A 24,088-nucleotide genomic window follows, 5' to 3' on the forward strand; every position below is an offset into this window, starting at 1 on the left:
TTCAGAAAAGGAAGATTTTAGACTTTTAGCTGTGGAGCTGTACTGGTGGCTTAATTGCTTTTTTCAAAAGGACTAGACATGATGTAGGATAACTATAGCTGAAACTTACGTAGCATCCATTGTTGAATACACTATTATTGAAATGAAATGATCTTATACATGCATATATATATATAAATGAGTATTGTTGTAACGAATTACAGCAGAATGAGAAGATGGCATAGTAAGGTGTTGTTTGTGTTTTGATTTCATTTTAATTTCATGATGCTAGTCTCAGCTTTAGGAAGTTTGAAAAATACAGTTTTAAGGCATTCTGAAATATTTGTGCCCTTTAAACTTGTAAGCTGGTATATAGTACTTAATTTTATAAATAACATAGAGAACAGTCTTAGGCACTTGCTGAGAAAGGTATCTTTAGTTATGCTTTAACACACTTAAGTTACCCACTCTTGCAAGTCGTGTTGGGTGAATTCAAGCTCCTGTTGATACAGAATGTAATTGCATATAAAAAGAAATAGTAAAAGTTTTAAAGGACTATTCTGTTTTGTGTAGTTTGCCTACTTTGCTTACTTGGAAGTATATTAAAATGTTAAAAATCAGTTGTAATAAGTGACTTCCCTTCCACCACTGAAAGTATGAATAATAGTTGATTGTGGATTGTTCTTGCTTGCAAGTGAAAAAAGAAAGGGGGGGGGAACGTGACTTGAGGGCAGAAAGGAATAAAAAGGCATTAGGTTTAATCCATTCTTAATGTTCAATACCTTGTTATCATGATTGCAAATTGGTAAAAGGGTAATTTTATATAACTGCGAGAGCATCGGAAGTTTTGCTTTGATGAAAGGGAATACTGAAAAATTAGAAAAAAATTAAACCCAGCGTTTTAAATCTTTTTTGGCAAACTAGCATTGAAAGGGTAAATCTTACTGTAAGTTTAACAATTATTAGAAAAAAAAAATATGAGGTATTTTTTTGATTGTACAAAAATGAACTTTTTTTGTCTTTCTCAGAGTAAGTTCATTCAGGAGCTATGCCTTTTGATTCCCTGTAATAAATCTAGTCCAAGTAATTTTTTTATGCTTCTGCAAAGATTGTGGAAGAAAGGAGTTTCTCATGTTTATGGAAGAAAACTCACTACAGAATTTGTGTCAAGGTGAAGCATTAGGATCAGAGGTCAAGGAATAGATAGACTAAATAAGTGGCAATAAACCCTTATATCTGTGTATTCAGCAGAGGCATCTAAAGAAACTCAGGAACTAAACAGCTGAAATGCTGCTGCTACCTCTTATGCAATCTCTCACCAAGAGTTGTGCTGATCCTGAAGCACAGAAGGCAGGCAACTGCGATGCCAGTAGTGGAAGAGCTCCAGGGGAGATCAAAGCACTACTGACTTAGAAGCACGGTGTCTGTTTTGAGTATATTAGTAGAAGTAGAATATAATATCCCTGCATATTTGGGTGAGGGTAAGGTATGGAAGAAAAGTCAAGACAGCTACTGTAGAGAAAAAACTAAGAATTCTCAGACAGTTTTAGTGATCCTGTGGGTAAGAAAGATCCATTTGATACGGGCTACCCATATTTCTGGAAGACAAGATTCCTCCCAAAAGGGTCTTGAAGGAAGTAAGCAGTCATGGGAGAGGACAAATGTCTTTGCATGATCAAATATTTTTAATTTGATTATTTGCCCTTATGAGAAATATTTTAAAGATGTGTTAAAAAAAATAAAAATTCCTCTGATGTCCCTTTAATTTTGCTTTGAGCTCAGATTATTTTAGAATATCTTTCTGCATTCAAATTAAAGATTTGAGTGAAAGGAGCTTATCATAAATTGCTTGTACATAAAATATGTACGAGTCCTAGGAACAGTAATTTCTTGTTGAAGCATGTTCCACCAGTTTACATAGTATTATTCACAGAAGTGCTTTAGTTTTCATAGTACACCGCAGCATGGAGTTCTATCAGCTTTTACAGTAAGCTTTATGCTATTAAAGTAAATCTGTAAATAAATTTGATTTGCAATGTAAGGTATTTTTAGATCTGTATTCATATATAAAATAAACCCTGAGTATGCAAGTATACAGATGTTAATTTATGTACATATCTAGAAGGTGAAAATAATACTGAAAGAGTAGTTTTCTGGAACTCATGAACTGCAGATTGGCTGTTTTTTTTTCTCACGTTACTGTAGCCAGATATATTTGTTTATGAAATAACATGGATGTTTAGGGTAGGATGAATTGTTACTGTAAAATTGACAGCAGGCGTTTTCTTTGCTTCCTCATAAAAATGTTTCTGGCTAGTGTTTGAAAATAACAACTATGTTTATGGCTACACCTTTCAGTGTAGCTTGGGCCTCAGCTTTTGGTGCAGCCCCACGCTTTCTTGTTGACCATTTAAAAAAGAAAAAACAAAAACAAAACCAAAAAAAGGAAAACATTGAATTTTAAATCTGGCCAGCTGGCATAGACATTTCCCTTTCTGTCTCCTATATCACATTGAAGAAACATGATTTATTGCTGGTCTTCCAATTCCTCCTGGGCCACTTTTTGTTCCTGTTTACTCCCTTCTACACTGTAAGTATGAAAATACCATATATATTGCTGTTAGATTACTGTACCACTTGAATGGAAAGACTACATTTGGGGAGTCATCCTTTCGATGTGCTGCTCCTAGACACCAGAAACAAGCTTCTGAAGAATGCAAAGGTGAATCTATAGATAAAGAAAGTTAGCTGAAACCAGCAGAGGAGGTGATAAAAATGTCACCTTCCCCTTACTGTAGAAATTAAACTTGGAAGTAGTAGTGCTGGAAGACACAAAGTGACTGGTTTGGGTGGCTGTTACTGTCGTGAACCCAGTGAATTTTGCACTGCTGGAAGAGCTGTTGATTTGCCAAAAATGAACCAGTTGCACTGAAACATCTGTCAGTACTTCAGCATAGTCTCAAACCAATGTGCCAGGCTTCTTTGGAGACTACACAAGGAAAAGGATACAGGAGAATAGCAGAACTGATAGCACACCAGACAGATAAGATGCAGACCTTTATCTGTAAGCATTAAATAAGAATTGCCTTGTGTATGTGCAGTGATAGTCTTTGGCAGTTTTTATGAACTAAGGGATTAGCTTTTGCTTGAAAATTTCTACCTTGACTCACCCAAATGTGGAATAAACTTTTGGCCCAAACAATTTATAGAATTTGCTCATTGCACAGGCTGCAATTCATACAGGAATAGGCAAAGGCTTAACCTTGGTGGATCACTGAGAGATGTTATTCAAACTTTCAGTATGACTATTCAAACACTCAGTATGACGTAACATGACTCATATTGATGCTTGGGTGGAATAGCTTCCAGTCTCAAAACAATTGAGTTTTATTTACAGCACAGTTAACTTATTTAGAAAAGTTAACTCTTCAACCAAGGAAAACTCAGAATTGCTGCTGAAACAGAGGAAAATACCAAGACTTGAAAATACATATTTTCATTGAGTCCTTGCGGGGCAGAGTTTCCTCGAGCCTTCTTCTCCAAAGCCCTTCTAGTTCAACAGCTTCCAGTGGCTTCTAGCATTGAAACAACCTCAGCAAGTCCCTTTTGGGTCTCTAGGGAATCTTCTTGTCACTTTCACGCTTGGTTGACAGTCTTCTCTGCAGAAGTCAGTTGCACTGCAGGAGAGTAATATCCTGCTTCTTTGTGCTGTCTCCCTGCATGCTCTGTTCTGCCTTCTGAAAGGTTCCTTCTGCTTCACCTCTCAGTGGTTCTCATTTAGGTGGATCCTCAGAATGCAGCATTTGGAGAATAACACTCCCTTCGAGTCACACCCGATGGAAAAAAAGTATTATTTTTTTTAATACTGAGATTGTAAACTGCAAACAAGCAACTTCTGCAATGACCCAAACCGAATATGTGGGCCACTTTTCTGTAGGAAGACATTGATTCACCAGAACATGACTGTTTTTAGCACATGTTCTGTGAATTCTTGGCAGGATTTAGCATTTGCATGTTGCTAAGCTGTGCTGGATGTGGCAATGAAAGTGCTGCTGAGGCTGTCATTTTAGGGTGTGTCTTGGAGGCTTTACCAAATCAGGACTGAAAAGGAAATTGGCTTCCTTTAGCTTATTAACAACAACTGTGTGTAATAAAAATAAAAAATACATATTTTATAGCATTTCTTCCTACAAGTGACTGAAAATGTACAGAAGTCATATCTTTTTGCCATTTTCTTCAGAGTAAATGCTGGGAACAGTGATGCTAGTGTAAAAAAGAAGGACATATTCTGTAACCTTTGTTAATATCATGCAGAAAGAGTTTTTAAGCAGTAAAAAGAATTCATGAAGAACACTGGAACAGGAGCCAAATGTTAAAATAAGCATTCTGCTACGCTAAAATTAAATTTTAAGTTCTGCCTTCCTTTCCAGGAATTATGGCTCCTGTGTGCTACATAGGGGGTATTATGTGCCTGTATTGTTGGGGGATAAATAAATTATGATCTTGGGAACCACATGCTAAAATTTTATCAGTTTATTGTATATACTCAGAAAAAGGTGTGTCTTCAAAATTAACTTCTGGTTCCCTTTAATTTTATCTCTTTAAACGACAACACAGTCCTCGTCAATAGGCTGTTTTCTGATGGATAGATGAATTAACCCATGTTTAAAAAGTGGAGTTTCAAAATTCATCAAATTAAATAGAGGCATTGAGTATACTGATGATGTATGCTGGAAATTGTCGAAAAGGATTTTAGATAAAGAACTCACAAACCATTTCCGAATTTCTCAAAAGCTTGGAAGTTATTAAAGTGTAGTAATCATAGAAATAATTATCCATGGCATATTTTCCATTAGATATAATGCTGCCAAAATCATCAGCTGTAACTTTGGTATTTGTTTTTACTGTATATTTAATTCATATTCGCACGTACAAATGTGCTGGCATCAGTGTATAAACTGTGATTTCAAAGCAATAGAAATAAAATGTGGAATTAGTAAGAATTAGATCCATATAAAACCTCTCAGCATGTGAGGCTATTATTCTGTACTTAATCTCACAAGATTACAAACCAGGACCAGGTTTCCCTTGTGTTGAAGGACGTTTGTCAAATATCTCTACTGAACTGTACATCCCATGAGAGAGAAAGAGGCAGTGCAGCAGCCCTGTGCAGGAGCCTGGGGATTAGGGCATTCACCCAGAGCACAGTGGAGGCAGGGTATCTAATATATACTTCAGTGATTTTTAAATCATTTCATTTTGGAGCGGATTAGTTTCACCTGAAAAGGCTGCTAGGGCTCTACTTTCAAAATAACCTCATACTGATAACATTTTTCCTAAGGGATAGGAAGAGAGAGGATTCTCTTTTGGGAGAGGACTGTCTTGAACATGGGTTTCTCGTGGAGTGCATTGTCTAACCCCTGGATCTCTTGTTAAAACACAGAAAATTCTAGGTCTGACACCCTGTTTCTGCAGCACTGGTAGCTGTGGCTCTGTACGGAGCCTGTGTTAGCAGCTGCGGGTTGTGGGGGGTTGCAGTGGTGAGTTGTGAGGTGGGTGTTTCGAATTGACACTTAAGTCAAAGCTGCCTCCAGTCTACCATGAGGCGCATAAAAACAACCATGGAAAAAACTGCTTTGTGCACAAAAACTTGCCCATTGAGCACCAAAACCATACCTAATCCGAGGCCCATGATGCCCCTGCCCAAACAGAGTTCAGAAAGGAACAGGCAGCTGTGGGAGGCAGAAGACAATCTATTGTGTGTAGAGGACTTGCACATCAAAAGATGATACCTACACCCCTGACGGACTGTAGCCCCCGGACAGCTCATACTGGAACAGTTTTTTTGTTTTCCAAACCTGCAATCAACAATGGGAGGTTTGGTTTTGTTTGCAATAAACTAATTCAGTCGAAATTCTCTGACTCTAGACTGTTTTGCCCACAACAGATCCCCAGGCCAATAAAAGGAGCTTCTTACAGGTAAGCACCTGGTGGCTCTGACTACAGAATCATAAGCAACATCCTTTTCTGGGCATTTTGTACTTATGTGCCTCCCACCCCTTCCACTTTCAGCTCTAATTTTTCTCCATCACATTTTTAGATTCTGATTTTCTCTGTGCATTACACACACACACAATTTTAGAGCCTATCCTCTTGGGATTGGCTTTGCTTAGGTGATGAGGTACTTGAAAGTTGGTATTTACCATCCCAGTCTTTCTGTGGGTTAAGCTGAAGTTTCTGTCTGCATCCTCATGCCTAAACTTACCACAGAAATCGTACACATGGTAACGTGGAAAATGTTGTTTAGGTGTTTTAGAAAATAAATCCAAAATAATTATGAAAGGTTTAATCCTTTCTGTGGTTTATGCTAAATTTTGTTTTGTGGTTAGGCTTAGTAATGAGTGTTCATTAATAGTTTAACATGTATCTGCTGTACAGTAAGTTATTGTGGTTTTGGTTTTGTTTTTTTTTTCTGGTGAGGTGCCCCAAAATAAAGAGAACTGATTTTCAAAACTCTGTTTTTCTTGTTTATTTTCCAGTGGGATAAAAGTTTTTCATTTAACTATCTCTATATTTAGTAGCTAGTGAATATAATCATTAAAGAGCAGTTGGGAAATTTCCACAAGATACATAATCCATGAATAAGCAAAAGAGAAACTTTCATTCCCAAGGTAGAAATGTAATGCAAATGATTCTTGTTCCTTTTTATTTAGACCATTGTAAGGAAACAAAAAGGTCTGCTTTATGAATGCAGTAGCAGTGTATACCCTGCAGACATCTGCCTGTTCTTTGATTTCTACCTAGGGTGAGTCAGCTTCCTCTGTCTTCAAGGCTAGGAAGTGAGCTGCTGAATGAATAGTGATGCTTACTGTTGCTCAGAAAAAAGGACGATAAAATATACAGCTTGCGTCATTAAAATTTATCATCGCTGTTTCACAAGAAGTAGGACAGATCCTCACTGTAGGCTCACTTTTCATTTATATGTGGACGAAATGAATTTTTTGAATTAGCTTCTGCTTGAGTAAACTTCTCCCTTCATTTAAATAGGCTATTGTATGGGAAAACCAATTGTTATCTACCTCTACTCTTATCTAATGCAGAGATTGAGAGATTTGATTAATTTTCATTGTTGTCTGATCCTGCTTCTGACCACTCTGTCTGACCACTTTGAAGTGTTTGTGAGCTCCTGACAGACATAGTTGGGTGACTGATCACTGGTTTTGATCTTTCTTTTATGTGGTGACTAACATTTGACCACACAAACATATGGTATCTGTGCGGTATCTGATAAAATAATGGAAAATTATCAGTGAAATTCAGGAATTCATTCTTACGTGCTTAACTGGTATTTTACAAGCGAGTGGCTAAAACATCAGTAGGGAAAGTCTGAGGCAGAAAGAACCAGTTTCATGCTACCTAGAAAAGCATGGAGGAGTTGCAAATGTACTTCAAACATGATCCTCTAACTGAAGGGTAATGCGGTGCCTTACAAACGCTTTTGTTTTTGCTTTGGGTTTGATGCTCGCAACTGCAAGGTTGGACTCTAAACTGGACAGCTGAACAGGAAAACACTTTCTTTAGCAAAAGGGCTGCATAGATTCTCAGGGAATATCTTCCTTGAAATGTCCCATGGATGGCTTAGAAGACGGAAGGAAAGCCATGTAGCATTTTGTTCAGTTGTAGTGAAAAATATGCCATAAAACTCTTTTCATCAATATGTGAAATCAGATGTAGTGTAGTTAAAGGGTTTCTTTTTTAAAAGAATAAAAGAATTATATTGAGCAAATGCCAGCATTGTAATACTTAACCGTTAGTAAGGGCTGATATAGTAATAACCATGTTAATCTCATCAAATATCTTCTTTGTAAAATGCTGCTTCTATCTATTTAGCAGAGATCTTGAGATATAGAAGACTTAAAGCAAGAGCTAAGAGAGTCAGACAGAAACAAACCTTGAAATTGTGTCAATTAATTAAGAATATCTGGCTGTGTATCTCGTTATGTTCTGGTTTTACTCTATTGTTTTGCTGTTTGATGACTCGTCTCTTGAACAGAGACCTGCAAGATAGGCACGTATTCTGAAGGTGTAGTGAGCTTCATTTGAAAAATTAGTCAAAGACAGCCTGCATGTGCAAATTATAATTTATGCATAAACATTAAACATCCCCTAAGCTCCTTGAAGGAATATGTGTTTGCCAAATATGTAGTGAGCTTGTGCATTTAAATTAGCTCTCAGACCCATACATTGCAATTGTCACAGCAAAGCAGTGCTTTCAGGTAGCCTTAGTGTTATTTGGAGATGAAGGTGACTGGCTAGATGTTTAACAGTATATTCACAGAATTACTCCGCAGCAAATGAGCATGCAGAATGGTGTGTATTTAGCCTGAAAACCAATATGTGTAGTTCTCTCCAAAGCCTGTGTTTGTTGTGCTGTTCTTGCTAAGTGAGCAAATCATGACACAGGTGTTTTGCCATGGTCTGGTCTGGTCACTTGAACCCTTGGTGGCCATTCTGGGCCTGCCCCACTGGCCTAGCTGTGGGGTTGGTCCCTGCCCCACTGGCAGCCCCTGCTCAGGACTCCTTTTCTCACTGGAGAAGCTGCCAGACACCTATGGATTGTCTTGTGCAGAATATCTTCATGAGGGAGTTTATGTCCCATGGCTGGTGAAGTAGCGAGGACTGAGAGGATGGTGCCCTCATGCTGCTTATGTGTACTGACTTTCTGGTTTGATATTGGCTCCTGGTATTGCCGGCCTTGAAATTTCACCTATAGGATCAGGAAGATAAGAAGTCTTACAGTGCTGTGCCTGGGGACTTGAAAAAAAATAGTTTTCCCTAAGAAATAACCCAAAGCAAACTATAGATAAATGCTGTTAGCAATGGGGAGCCTTTTAGGAGGCCGTTAATGAACAGATGACAGTTCATAATTCTGTCATCAGAAAAGACATCAGCTGTAGTAGAAAGCCTTTACGAGCCATGAGTGAAAGCAAAAGTAGCAATTAGTCATGCAAAAAAAGGGTTCAATATGACAGAAATTGTGATATGTAGACTTGTAGATGTCAGGAAGAATGCTTGCCTGTTTTTGTCAAGGCTGATGACAGTGTTTTGAAAGTATTCCAGGAAAAAAGCCATCCCAACAAAGGAAGGGGCTGCCACTAGATAGGAAGAATATAAACAATTCACGGGAAATAAAAGATGCTGTTATGATGGTTTTGTATTTACAAAGAAATACAGTGATGTATTCAAAAACTTGAAGGAAATTGAGTCATATGAAAATGTTTTTAACTTTTTAATGGGGAACAGATTTGGGTTAAGTAACTTTCCAAAAGCAGTAGATTTCAGTAAGGTGTTTGATGCAATGATTCTGGGCATCTTGATTAAAAGTACTGACATTGCTTCCTGTCAAAAGAGCACAGTCTAGTGGATCTAGAGTGGGGTAACTGGAAATTATCCATGGAGGTGTTCAATGGCTTGTCCTGTGTCTCATGTTCTGCAAGAACCAGTTCTCATTGTTTATGCTGTTATGCATTTTTTATTAATGAAGTAGGAGATACATGAAGGCAATCACAGACAGTTATTTTTGCAGAAAAGCCAAATATTGATCTGATAGTAAATACCATACTATGGAATACTTTGTAAATTATATTCATCAAGATAGTCTATAATAACAGTCTGGAATGTCGTGTTTCTAAAAGCAAAAAGTATGCAACTTTGAAAAAAAGTTTGGATACGTAGCAGACAGGGAACTCCAGAGATGTTACAGCAGGAAGTTGTGCAGTGGAAGTCATGGACATGTTGAGGGGAAGAAAGCAGGAGGGTATATGTGTGTGTGTATCGTTTTGTTTACTGGAGCACAATGTTAGGATTTGTGTCAAATGACCTTTCAAAAAATGTTTGAAGGTTTTTTGAGGTTTTAGAGAAGAGAGTGTAGAAAATACTTAGGAGCAGAAGATTTATGGAGCTGAGTCTGTTTACTTGATCAGAAAGAAAATTGAATTATCTGATCAGTAGTTAACTTCACTGGGAAAAGAGTGTGGACATTAATCTTGAGTGGAGACAGAAACAACAGGACCAAGACTTCAAAGTAAGAAACACAGAACACATTTTTAACAGTTTTAAACAGTTCAGCTGATTAACCACTAGAACAAACAGCTAAGGAGTTGATGAATTCTCCATTTCTTTATGTCTCTGTAATCAAGATTGAATACCTTTCTTGCTGTGTGTGAGTAAAATGCAATTTATTGGTCTCAGTACAAGTAATACAGGTGGTGGAGGTTACTAATATAGGCTAAATTTAAGGGGATAATAATGCCTAATTTTTAAAAACAATTTCCTCTCCCAGTTAGGAATCCGAGTTAGCTTTAAGAAAAAACAAATTTACAGCTGTTTAACGCTGTAGGTGTATTTAAGAGAACGTGCATGAGATCTGGGTAAACAGTACAATAATTTTCCAAACAAGTGATCCTATTGATCACCATCTGTATATGGCTGATACATCATTGTGTGATCAGGAATCACAAGATTTCTGGTTTGTAGTTTATTTCTTTATAACTTTCAAGGGCAGCTGAAAATTGTATTTTGTCCATGTTTAGTTGTAAACTTTGTTTTGAAGCCAGATGCATGTATAGGCTAATTGCTTCTAGAACTCTTACTGCTTACTTACTGGACTGCTTATCAAACTTGCTAAATAAATGAGTAGACATGTGCTACAGGAATCTGGAAACAACGCAACCCACAGAAAAGTAGAATTCTATATTCAGTGCCCTCAATGACATTGTAAGGGGCAAAAATATCCCTGTATGTGGTTTGACAGAACAAGAACTCAAGTAACAGTTTGACGGATACCACTGAAAATCCTCAGTTAGAAAATCAAGGGAGGATGACACTTGTTAACCATCTACTGGGATCCAGATTGACTTGTTCAGAGAAGTAAGGAGTTCTTAACCCTATAGTACTGAAAGGCACCACGATTTTCTAACCCATAGGGGTCGTATGCTCTTTTATCCCTAGGACTTAAAAATCTCAGCTATAATTTGAGTGGTGAGGGGAAAGCAGAGCCCCAGAGAAAGCAGATAGTCAGGAAATAGTCTTGTGTACATCAGTCTCATGTGTTGGTTGTAAGATCATGTTGGTAATATGTCAGGGAAAGACATTTGTAAGCAAATTTTCATTACTGCTGTAGTACAGCAGTTTCTCTTTCACCAGAAGCAGGTACTGTTATTTTTAGTCAGAAGACTTTTAAATGCTGCATCTTGACCTGCATTCAGAATTACTTTGGCTTATTTCTTGCAGGTTATAGCTCTGAGGATGGCTTCTCTGCCTACTACTAATAGGCAAGTGTTTTGTCTCAGTCAGCCTTGTTCTGTTAGTTCACCTAGTTTTTGCTGTGTGGATTTTCTAGCTGAAAGAATAGTACAGAATGTATTATCAAATAAAAAGCCATCATAAGCATCAATCTTAATTTGCTATGTTTCTCACACTGTTTCAGTCAACAGTAGTTTTAGTGCACATCAGGCACTACAATCTGATTAGTAGTTGGTTTTGATCCTTCCACCGTGCAATTTGTAGCCACTGGAGATAACAAAACATGAAGGAAGAGGTGTTATTAAATCCTTTGCGTTTCTTGGGCTCTTTCAGCAGAAAGAGAGGGAATAATGTATTTGCAACTTTTGTATTTGGCTAGCTGACAGGACCAGCCACAGTCTTCATAAATAGTTGAGATTCAGCTTCTTTCACAGTTGTCTTTTACTGAAAGAAGTAAGAATTAACAGTCTGGGTGAAATGCAGTATGTGACTTGATAACACATTAACAGACATCTGGTAACTTCAGGACAGATATGTGAGCACTCCCAGGCTGCATGGTGGAGAGGGTGGCTGAAGCATTTAGGTATAGCTGGGCATGGCAGCATATTTTGCAGTGTGCTTCACCAATTGCAGTTCTCTAAAGCCACCTCTGGTTGTAAACTTCTGTTTTGTACAGGGGAACTGGAGGAAGGAAAAAAAATCTTTGGAGAGAAGTTCTGATGTGGTGAGCAGCTTCACCAGGACCTTTAAGCAGAACAGATTAGTGGTCTGGCCTGGAGAGAAGAAGGAGGGGAAATATCTTGTCTCTTCTGATGTCCCCTACAAAATAAGGGCATCCTGTTTTCCCTTTTCTCTTACGATTCTTTAGCTTGTAGATGACTTTGCCCTGCTTCCTATGAAAACTTTTTCTATTACTTTTTCTACTGCTTTCTTGAAAACTATTGCTTTTCTATTTGACCTTTTGCCAGCCTGCCTGGGTTTCAATGACCTAAGAAGTAACCTGGACCTTGAGTGTCTGCCTTACTGCATGTATGGAATCCTAACAGAGTCATCGGAACATAGTAAACGAGGTTGTATTTACTGGCCATGGTATTACAGGAGCACAGTGATATAAAATTGGAGCTAAGAGCACTCACCTCTTTGCAAGCTATTACATGATAATTATTACCAAGTGCTGACCCATCCTGCACATCACAAATCAATAGATTTCTGTTATATAAAGAGCAGCTTGCATGAGTAAGCTTTCATTATAGAAAAATGTCCATTGGTTTTGCAGGTTTTCTTTATAATTCATCAAAATACCTCCACGAAGGACTGGTGGACTACGTTAGAAATGAAAATATATCAGCCCCATGGATATGTACTTGTGGTCACCATCTTTTTTGGCATATCTGTTTCTTTCTCTGACTCCTTCATGAGCTTTTACAGCTGCTTTTCCCCTCCTCACTAGTTCAGGGTTCTGTGTTTTGTGCTTAGCCAAAATTAGCTTCTCTGCTCTGCCTATGAGAAAATGGGAAATTCCTGTTCAGTTTTGAGGTGGAGTATAATCAAAGTAGGAAGGGTTTTTCTCTTCTGCAGAGTTCAAGCTATTCCCTTGATCTAGTTTTCCAGAGTAGGAATTCAGTGAAAAGCTGTCACAGATAAAATGGGCAAAATTAAAATATACTGATGTAGGAGAACTTCACAAGGTTAAAACTAAGAGTATAACACCAATAAAAAATAAGGAAAAATATGTAGAATTTTAAACAAAATATTCAATTTCCTTTTAGGTTAATATTTTCATAAAACTTCCATTTGTCTAATGCCATATTAAAGGAAGAAGAGAATACGTATCAAAATAGTCTGGAAAAGTCCAACATTTTCAACATGTTCTGTGTCTTGATTTTGTTTTTTAATTTGCAGTCAACAACCACTGAAACTATGTCTAAACATTTAAAAAATATTAGCCTACTCTTGCCTGGGTTGGAATGCATTTCCCTGAAGTCCCTTGAAGAGTCCTTGCAGCTCTTGCTTTATTTGCTAGTCTATATTTCCTGCATCGTACTCAGATACTGAATAGGTTACTGTATATAACTTCTTCAGATGTTTTTCTAATATACACAAAACCTTGAAGATGTTAGATGTCAGGAAATGTGTATATATTTCTGTCAAGGTCTTCAAGGAACTGATTAATTTTGGAGGCCATACCAGGCAAATGCCTGAGTGCAAGCCTCATCAAAATGTTCAAGAGTATTGACAATAGCATATGCTTTGCACAGTATTACTGCCATAATAATTTCATTCTTCTTAAAAGAAACTGTGGACATTTCATTTTAAATTTTAGGAGCGTCTTCTACTGTCTTTACTGCCGGCTCACATTGCCATGGAAATGAAAGCAGAGATCATTCAGAGGCTACAAGGTCCCAAGGCAGGCCAGCTGGAAAACACAAACAACTTCCACAATTTGTATGTCAAAAGGCACACCAATGTAAGGTATTGTACTGTAATAAAATGTATCAACAACATTCAGAGAAATTTTGAAAAGAAAGTTAAGGGAGTAATTAAGAAAATAATTGTTTTGATATGTTTTTCAAAACAGTCATGTTAATCATAGAATAGTTAGGGTTGGAAAGGACCTTAAGATCATCAAGTTCCAACAATTAATTTAATCAAATGCTAACAATTCTATGTTCCAGAAGAGCAGCAAAAGTGATAAAATGAAGCAGTTGTTTAGAAAAAGGCACTCATTAACTGGTTTTCTTCATAATGCCTTGATTTTTCAGGTTAAATTACCAAATCCTGCTTTCACGTGCACCATCAAAACTGTAGTTACATTATTCTGAATTTGTAATTTTCTTAACTGGAACAATTCATCAGGTTTTATATAATATATATAGAGGCAGCTATATTACATATGTATTTTACACAGTTGCTGAGCTAAAATATTCTGTGTTCAACTGGACAAATTAATTTGCCTGACATCCTTAGAAATTGCTTTTTAAAACCAAATATGTCAGTACTTTAGAGGAAGTTCATTTTCACTTGCAAGCACACATACTTTTTCCTTAGCCTGATTCAATGAATTGGACAAGCTTTCTTGGTGAATAGAAGCATAGTGCATGGCTTGAATATCTTAACAATCAAGACTGAGTTTAATAGTCTGAGTAACAAGTGAACAAAGTCTCCCATGCTGCATATCACAGACAGGTAAATCTAGACAGAAAATGTCTAATAATAAATATATTTATTGAAATAATTGTCATTACTGTATTGATTATGTGCAAATTATTCTTATGATTTGTATTTTTTTAATATGCTGTAACAAATGTAGGTATAGAATGCCTATAAATACCTCTAAATAGATTTATGCCTATGAAGGTAATACCTTTACAGGCAATACCTATGGAGGTAAATCTGAGTATATATTACCTGTAAATGTAACAAATATAAAGGTAACTGTACATTTACCTATAAATATAGTTATTGTTTTACACTTAGCAGTGGCTGCTTTGGGTACTGGCATACCTTTGTGAAGTCTGGAATGCCTGCTTCCAGGTTTTGCTGTTGATTGCTAAATCTGAGTTCTGCAGATGAAAACTGTGACTAAGTTTCTGTTCATTTCTGCTGCAGCATTTTGTATGCTGATATTGTGGGATTCACTCGCCTGGCTAGTGACTGCTCACCAGGGGAATTGGTGCACATGCTAAATGAGCTGTTTGGCAAATTTGATCAGATTGCAAAGGTGGGTTTCTGCGTGGCTGCTACCGTTAGTTTAAATAAGGACGTCATATTTAAAACGTTTTTTCTTCTTGAGGACTCTTTTACCTTCAGGCAGTCTTTCTGAGGCTTTGGCAGGGAGATTAGACTTGAAGCATGTGAAGTAAAAATCTGGCTGTGCACTGAGTGCAGCAGTGCGTTTCTGCCAGTGTGACAATCTGTGAAACCCAAGATAGCTCTCTAACAGGACCAATAGAGACAGCTTATGGAGCCCAGTAAAGCCTAATGACAGATGAACTGCTCTTTAAATAGATTTTTTTACGGTAACAAGGATTAAGAAGCTCAAGATAGAAAATTGATACAGTCAGTTTTCAGATCTCGGGAAAAACATTTAAGAGGCTGGAGGGCAAGAGAGACAATATTGACCGAAGTAATTTTAATTACTGACCACAGCATCTTATTTATTCAAGAAAAGATTCAAATACAATCAGAAGATTTTGTTCTCTTTATTTAGGTGTTATTTTTATAAAAATGCAACAAATTTCATGCTGTGTGTGAAGGTGAAATCAGAAACACTAAAACAGACAAAAATTTTCTGAGATTTTTATTAGTTCAAAAAAATATCACCCAGTATTGGTAAAAAAAAAAATCTTTACATTGCCTTAGAGTACAAAAGATAGAAATATGATTATGATTGCTAGTATCAGAAAGCATTCTGTATCATAGTACATCTTCAAAGTTATAACTGTAGAAGGCTAAGTCTTTTGATTTCATTTTTCAAACAGTAGGACTTTATTTAGATTGAGTACGTGATACTTTGGCTCACTTCTTTAATCTAAGATGTGAATACCACTGCAGATAACATGTTTTTCAGTAAACTTACTTCCTGGTTTTGCCCATTAGGACCATATGAGCTCCTTAATGCAATCATCCTTAATGCAATCATCCATACAAAACTCTTTGACAGGACTTCTTTTTTAGCTTATTCTTCTCAGCTTTTCTACTGGAACAAGCTTAAGTAGAATGATTTTGCTAACAGTATGTAAGTCAGCCTTTGTAATCATAACCCTGAATTTATGTAATACAAGTGGAAAGTGATGATCTCAACTTGATTTTTCCTCCAGGAAAATGAATGTATGAGGATTAAAATCCTAGGTGACTGCTATTACTGTGTTTCTGGACTACCTATATCTCTTCAAAATCATGCCAAGAATTGCGTGAAAATGGGATTGGACATGTGTGAAGCCATTAAGTAAGTGCTGAAATTTTTGTTAAATACTCAACAATTAAAAATCTGTTTTTTCTCTCAAATGCTATGCTACTGGTTGAAACATTCAGACCTGCAGTAGTTGGTGTGTTTCACTACAGGGTCCTGCACAGTAATATTGATGTCAGCCTCAGCAAAGAAATATTGGGTTGTGCCAGGCTATGTTGTCACTATACCATAAAGATGATTAAGGGTCTGGAGTGTTGTTCATATGTGGAAGGGCTGAGAGAGAAGGGACTGTTTGTTCTGGAAAAGAGAAAGCTGAGGGGGAAAGATCTCATCAATGCAGTAAGTACCTAAAGGGGGAGTGCAAAGAAAAGGAGCCAGGCTCTTCAGTGATGCCCAGTGACAGGATAAGAGGTGATGGACACAAACTGAAACACAGGAGATTCCCTCTGACCATCAGGAAACATGGGTTGTTTTTTTTTCACTGTGAGGTTGACTGAGCACTGGACAGATTACCCAGGGAGGTTGTGGAGTTTCTAGCCTTGGAAGCACTCCAAAATCCAACTGTTACAGCCCTAAAGAACCTCAGTATTGTAGTTTATTCGTTAAGCAAGGCTCTGATCCTGTTAGCTAATTTAGAAAATATTTTGTGAGGAAAGGACAATTAAAATGTCTTCCACATCTTTTTTTTTTTTTTTAACCAAAGTCAGATAATTCATTGCCTGTAATTCATACCTGAAGTTCTTATTATCTTTTAGGAATTAAAGTACTGTAAATGGCTACTTAAAGCAGTTATCATTAATGGCACAGACATATTTTCCATAGAAAAGCTAAGTTTCCTTTGACTAAAATTATATCTAGGTGAGTTACACTTTGCAAGAACATATATCATATGAAGGTCTGGATATTTGGTAGTCATCTGTGTGATTTATTTTTTAAAAACAAATTGGACTTTGGTTTTATAACTTGGTATGCTTTTCTGTAAGTTTCATGTCCAATTTTGATGGTTTTGCCCAAATCACATTTACCACTGTCCAGATAGGAAAGTAAGAAATTACCTCATCCTTTTGAGGTATATGTGTGGTCTGCACGTCATCATGAAATGGATAGTCATGTGTTGTCTCAATTAACTAAACAGTCATGCAAAGGTGATTCCTCTGATACTTAAATACTACCCTCATATGAATGTAATTGTAGTCATAAGACGGTTTTGGCTTTCAGTTACCTGGTCTTGTGATTTGATCCATGATAATTGCTGTATGGGCAGGTTGATTAATTCAAATTTTGCTCTTTTCCTTTCAAGGTATTCATGGAAAAGGTGTAGTATTTATGGAAACTAGGATTTTGATCTCCTTGCTTTAGGGATCTTTTGTAAAACTAACCTCAGTACAGGAATTGGGCTGCTGCATTTTCTAAAATGTTTTTGTGTCATCCAGAAGACTATGTTTGATTCACTCTAAAATACCTTTTTTTATCAGATATGAGGGGGTTTTATATTCAGTCACTGAGTTGCAAACTGACTCCTCAGTGTGTAAGTTACTGAAATAAAGCAGTTTGCTGTTTAACAGATCCGTAGAGATTTTACCACCTGAATATGGTTTCGAGTTCCACTCTTTTTGGAGCAAAAAGGAGGAATTCTACCAAACTGCTGGGTGATCTGTAGTACAAAGCATTATTCTATTTTGTTTCCTAATGATGTATCCATTTGGAGCAATTCAGCCTCACTACACTAGGGATTGTTTCCCGTTAAATATGTTAGTAGTCCCATTGATTAATTGCTTTTTTTCCCTGCTCTATGTTGGGACAAATCCAATGTTTCTTATAGTCTGCAGCGTAGTTGCCTAGGAGTGGGATGCTCACCTTATCAAGCCATAGATGACAGTGTTGCTGGTGATGTTGAGGCTGGCCACCTTACTGGGTACTTTAAGGCTATATCTTAAGCTTTTTGTTAAGGAAAAAATTTGTTTTTTATGTATGAATATTATGTACTGTTTTCCTTTAGCCCAGCTTCCATCCCCTTGTCTGTCTGGTGACTTCTTAGTTTAAATGTTCTCAGCCACACTTTCTCAAAGGCTGTTCTCGATTTGTGAGTGTGAAATGAGTTCCGTTTCAGAGGAAAGTGAAACAGTTGGATGAGGTGGTTGTACCAATTTGTAAGCTAGATACAAAATAAAATATTTTTGTAGGTGTGATTTCATTCCTGAAGCTCTGAGCCAAAAGTCAACTATGGTTTTAAAGCAGGCAATTTGCAGGAGACTAAATGCTCAAGGCTCACTGAATGTGTAGAAGTGCATTAAGACAAGACTAGGTGAGTCATACATACATTAGTCCAGAATTACCAATGAATAAAGCTCAGGTAAATAGGGTAGATGCTTTCTTAATGACCTAAACTCTTGCTTGTGTGAAGTAAAGTTCCTACAACTACCTACCAACTACAGCTAACCATGCCTGCGAAAAATATAGAAACCTTACAAACTCAAATTTCAGGCTGCAGTAAAAAAAATACAGTCTTGATGAGTATTTTGATTGCCTAGCCATGATGGGCATACAGACTGTGGTGTGCTAAGGGAAACCAGAGAGACCGTGGGAGCAGAAAATGAAATAATAATGGGAAGTTTCAGATGTACTTGTGTAGGTAAGGCAGGTGTCCTATGGGGGTGTGATAGATTATATTCTTAGATGCAGTCAGTGCCTGCATAGCCATAGCAATTGTTCAGGGAGCAGAAGAGAGAAGTAGTAAACCCTAATTTGGTCCAGAGTAACACTTGTAATTTAAAATCTTCTATGGTTTCTTTAATTTGTGGGACAGAAGAGAACATTAAGTTCTGGAACATATTCTACTTGTTACCCTCCTTAACTCCAATGAGCTTGTTATAAAACAAACTTTATGGCTTGCACTGCAGAATATGGCAGGGCAGCCTTTCAACAAGCAATCCTAGAGTTTAAATGTTCCTCTTCCACTTTTCCCATTTTTATAAACACTTCTTTCCCCCCCCCCCCCCAAAGTTAAAAGCTTGTGCCATATTCCTTTTGCAGAGCAAAGTGGTGTTTGTTATTTGCTGACTGCTTATGAAGCTCATTTACAAGCAGTTTGTTCACGTGTCAGCTACTCGAGAACAGTAGAAAATGGCAAAGTGAAAAGAGATGCCAATAAACACTAGGAAGAGACTGAAGGAATTGAAAAATATTCTCCTTTCATCTTCTCAATAACTTCAAAATACAGTTTAATAAAATACTTCATCATGCTCCCATTATTTTTAATTTTCCAGAAAAAGAACACTTGAGTACTACAGCTTAAATGTAGGATTTACCATATCAAATTAAGCCACTTAAGTTCTATACCCCTTTCAAAAAAATAAGAGAAACAAGCCAGATTAATTCTGTAATGATTATTCTTATCATTGAGAATGAAGATGTTGCTAGAACTATGAACCTGACTCATATATTTTTTATCCCTTGTAAGTGAACCAGCTTGTAGAATATCCTGAGGTGGTGTGTTTTTCATCCTTCCTCTTAGATATGATAGATATGAGAAGGTCTCTAACATAGATATTAGGGGCTTGAGATAGAAGGGCACGTACCAGTACTTCCAGATCTCCAGGAGCTGCCTATGGAACAAAAATAGTCCCTGTGTTCTACCATGAGACCAAATACTTCCACTTCTTAGTTCATCCCTCCCAAATAATTTCGATGATAATAAAAGAAAGGACTTCATACATGGACTTGAGAATTAATATTTGCTACAAGTAGTTGCAAATATAGATAATGGGAAAAGTAAGATGCAAAAATAATCCTAGCATAAAAAGAATGGAGGCAATGTTAAAAATAAATGTTATTACTGATGATTTGACTGGTAAACGAAAACAAAGTCGTTATTCTGTATGTTAACATGTTTTCTTCTAAACTGCAGGAAAGTGAGAGATGCAACTGGAGTTGATATTAACATGCGCGTAGGAGTGCACTCTGGGAATGTGCTTTGTGGTGTCATTGGACTACAGAAGTGGCAGTATGATGTGTGGTCACATGATGTTACTCTGGCAAATCACATGGAAGCTGGAGGAGTCCCAGGGTAAGAGCCTTCTCTGTTGGCTTTGGTACACATGGACTTTTGTATCACGGAGAAATGCATAGGTACCATGTCTTCAGCCATCAGTCTTGAGGGCAAAGCCTGAATTAATTCTTACTGCTCTTAGAAAAAAAGGGGACATTTAATATTTCCTGTGATTTAAGGAGTATTTCTTTGTGGATGCAAACTTTTAGATTTATGCTCGTTAGAACTAAAAATGAGATTAGAGTGACTGTAAATGAAGTAAGCAGCATATAAAAAGTTTATCAAAAGTTAGTAAGAACAGTTGAGTTGATCAGGTTCAAATTATGGTTTTGATTGGTGTCTGTGATTCTGTCATTCTTTTGAAATATAATTTCAGCCGTGTTCACATCACCTCAGTCACCTTGGCACATTTGAATGGAGCTTACAAAGTGGAAGATGGGGATGGAGATGTGAGGGACCCATATCTGAAAGAGCATAATGTTAAGACTTACTTTGTAATCAATCCTAAGGTTAGTAGCACTTTTATTTGTTGCCAGTCATAGTTATTTTTGAGCAGGACCACCAATCTCTCTAGTGAAGTTTTTTAATTCACTACCAGAAGATATTGATCAGAGCTATTACTAATGCCCACAAATACATAATGCTTGCACTGCAAATCTTTCCCGGTTTCAGAAATAAGTCTCTGATATTTCCCAGCAATATCATTAAGAATTGCAGGTTCTTAGTATCTCTCCATTTTTAAGTTCCTAAGCATGCAGATAAGTGGTACCAGACAATGCATTACTACTTCAAAAAGTAACAAACACCAAGGCTGATATCACCTTTTATTCTCTGTCAACCAGGGAGAGAAGCGAAGCCCTCAGCATCACATTAGACCTCGACATACTCTTGATGGAGCCAAAATGAGAGCTTCTGTCCGCATGACCCGGTACCTGGAATCTTGGGGAGCAGCCAAGCCATTTGCACACTTGCACCACAGGGACAGCATGACCACTGAAAACGGCAAGATTAGCACAACAGTAGGGGCCTACTTATGTCATTTCATACAATTTAGCAATATTTGAAAGGAAATGGGTGCTCACTGCTAAATAGATATATATTTCTGATAGAAGAAGATACACACGTTTGTACAAGGCATAAACCCAGTGAAGTTGCTGGGAGATTTTCCCTTGGCATCTGAGCTTTAGATTAGACTCTAAAGAGCCATGTCTTGCTATCAGTGCATCTCTGAATTATAAGGAGTTCAACATACTGACTAAAGTACAGAACTGGACCCTCTGCATGTGAGCCCCAGTCACAGCATGAAGAGTGGCTGCCATTCACCCCGTGGAAAGACATTTTGAGCATAAAGCCAGGATGCAACACCTTTGGGAAGGAACACTACTGATACAGAGGAATTCCCTGAGATTTATTTGCTATTTAGACACATTCTCCATTTAGAACATGGACAAACCTAGAGAATATTCAAACCTAAATTTTGAATATTCTTGTGGTGCCTGGAATGGACTTTATTAGAAAAGTTCTCTGGGAACCAAGTCCATACTCACTATAACATCTGCCTTTTGAAAGGACATTAACTACCCATCAGCTGTGGCTGATGGCCTGAGTTTCATAGTACTATCTATACCACAGTGTTACATCTCTTACACTGAACAGAAAATATTTCTTTTTCATTTTGCTAACACTATTTTACTGCTATCAGAGAGATGCTGTCAGTCCACAGCTGGTACATTGTTTTATCTTCTGCTTCTAAAAAGTGCAAATGTGAAAGTAAATTTTAATAGTTTTCAACATTGGCATTCAGTTTTATTCCTGTTACATATGAGAACATAGGATGGAGCCACCCAACCCATCTTGTGCAATAAATACAGTGCATCAGAATGTAGATTTTGACATGTTCATTATAAAAGTATCCAAGTGTCACTATTAATCACAAAATAAATGTGACTGTGATGTGATGGCTATCAAAAAAAAAAAACAACAAACAAACAAAAACCAAAACATCATTGCTTGTATTTGGCCACACAGATCTGGTTTGTGGTTTGGGGGTTTTGGGGTTTGTTTTTTTTTTTCCAAAAACACTTCACATTGTTTTTTGCTGAAGCTGGCAGGAGTTTGGGTTACATTAAAAAAGTGGAGACTTTGAAGTAGTGACTTTCTAGTAAAACAAACATCCTTGGATTCAGACTATTGTGTTAGTTCCTTAGTGTTTATAACAATAGATCAGTTTGTCTCCAGGTCCCTCCATCTAGTGAAGTGATGGTTCCCTGGCTGGATTTTTCTTTTACGTAGTTTTAATCTAATGCTGAAAGTATTTGCATTGGAAGCTTTACTCCTTACTTGATGCTGTTTTCAGCACTATTTTTAAAACAACCTAGTGTTGTCAAGGTCTGTTATAGTTGATAAATATTTTCTTTTTTTTCTTTCAGGATGTTCCCATGGGGCAGTATCATTTCCAGCGCTGCAGAGAGAGGTAAATTAATTTTTTAAAGTTATTTGTTCATATAAAGTCCATAGAAATACGTATGTATTCATAGGCATTCATATAGATATGTATAAAATTCACACTTTCAAATTTTGAGGGCCATTTCTCACCAAAACAATTTTTCAGCTGATACCTCTTACATATAGGAGGGCTATAGAAACAGCTTTGTCAGACATGTTACTTAAGAATTGTGAACACACTTCCTGCTAACAGGAGGTTATCACCTCCTGATTAAATAGCATTATTCTGAATTAGTATATGTTGATGGGCTATTTGTTTCTGCTAACAACCCAATTGCTCTAACAGTGAGGAGAAGATTATACGCAGGAAAATTGAGAGGAGGAACAGAGGGGAAAGAAAGAGGAAGATGGAAAGGGTTGCTAATAATTTGTGTTACAACAGCTAATAATATGTACTAAAAGAGACATTTTCTGTATTTTGTTAGTTGCTTTGTATTTGCATTGTGTTTTATTATTTCAAAGTCTATAGTATGTTTATAGTAGTAAACATTTGAAAGCTATTTTGTGGTCTTCCTTTAGTGCTCTTGCTACCAAAGATGTTTGCAAAATCACAGTAGCTTTATGTTTTCATTTACCTGCTTAGTACTTCAATGACTAGGGTAAGACACTGAGAAATGGAAACAGTCTTGGATGACATCTGTTTAAAAAACAAGCTTAGCACTGTCAGAAACCTGGGATGATTAATATCTATTTTAATGACCTGATAACAATTCAGATGTCTTTCTTGGAAAACTGGAAGTAACATCACAAATACTGTAAAAACATTTGAAAGAAAGCTTTTAAAAATTGTGGGTTCATTGTCTTTGGTTGTGCAAATAAATCATTCTGTCTATTCCTTCCCCGTCTCTCTGGTTGGTAAATGTCTCCTCAACCAATCCCAGGTTACTGGAGAGCGATGCAATTACCTAAAATAATGCCAAATTCCAGAATATGAGCAAGTTTTGACTGAATGTGCATGACAGTAATAAAAAACAGTCTCTGATTTTAAAACTGAACATTTGCATTTGGACAGTATATCAAAAGGGCTTCTATTGGCTTTATGGTAAAGATAATTGTACTGTAGTATATGTAAATGCAGTTCTTTAAGATTCCGAGATGTTCTTGCTTTTGATTTCTATATTCCTCTCCAAAATAGATCCAAAAGTTGCAAATGTTACCATATGTCTTGATACCATATTACAGAAGGAGCTTCTAGAAACCGTTGCTGGAGTCTAATGTCCATTGTGAGGCATATAGCTAGGATTCTAGACAAGCTAATTAGTCATTCCCACAGGAGAGAGCTGAAATAATAATCAGCACTTTAAAAATCAGTATTTTATTAGAATATGAAAATGTGGGTT

The 24,088-nt window shown here is 37.0% G+C and overlaps 1 protein-coding gene across 1 annotated transcript in view; it reads left to right on the forward strand.

Annotated features, from left to right (window-relative positions):
• ADCY2 (adenylate cyclase 2) overlaps positions 1–24,088 on the forward strand; it is a 209,401-nt gene that overhangs the window by 124,437 nt on the left and 60,876 nt on the right. Inside the window, exons 5-11 of the mRNA XM_061369676.1 lie at positions 13,607–13,755; positions 14,893–15,004; positions 16,104–16,231; positions 20,103–20,261; positions 20,620–20,752; positions 21,086–21,262; positions 22,673–22,716. Of these exons, the coding sequence (XP_061225660.1) occupies positions 13,607–13,755; positions 14,893–15,004; positions 16,104–16,231; positions 20,103–20,261; positions 20,620–20,752; positions 21,086–21,262; positions 22,673–22,716 (902 nt within the window). The remainder of the gene's footprint in view (positions 1–13,606; positions 13,756–14,892; positions 15,005–16,103; positions 16,232–20,102; positions 20,262–20,619; positions 20,753–21,085; positions 21,263–22,672; positions 22,717–24,088) is intronic.

The sequence above is a fragment of the Neopsephotus bourkii genome, unplaced genomic scaffold (genome assembly GCF_033783945.1).
Source record: "Neopsephotus bourkii isolate Nb327-2 ecotype Australia unplaced genomic scaffold, CSIRO-AGI_Nbou_v1 NB_1508, whole genome shotgun sequence".
Lineage (NCBI taxonomy): Eukaryota > Metazoa > Chordata > Aves > Psittaciformes > Psittacidae > Neopsephotus > Neopsephotus bourkii.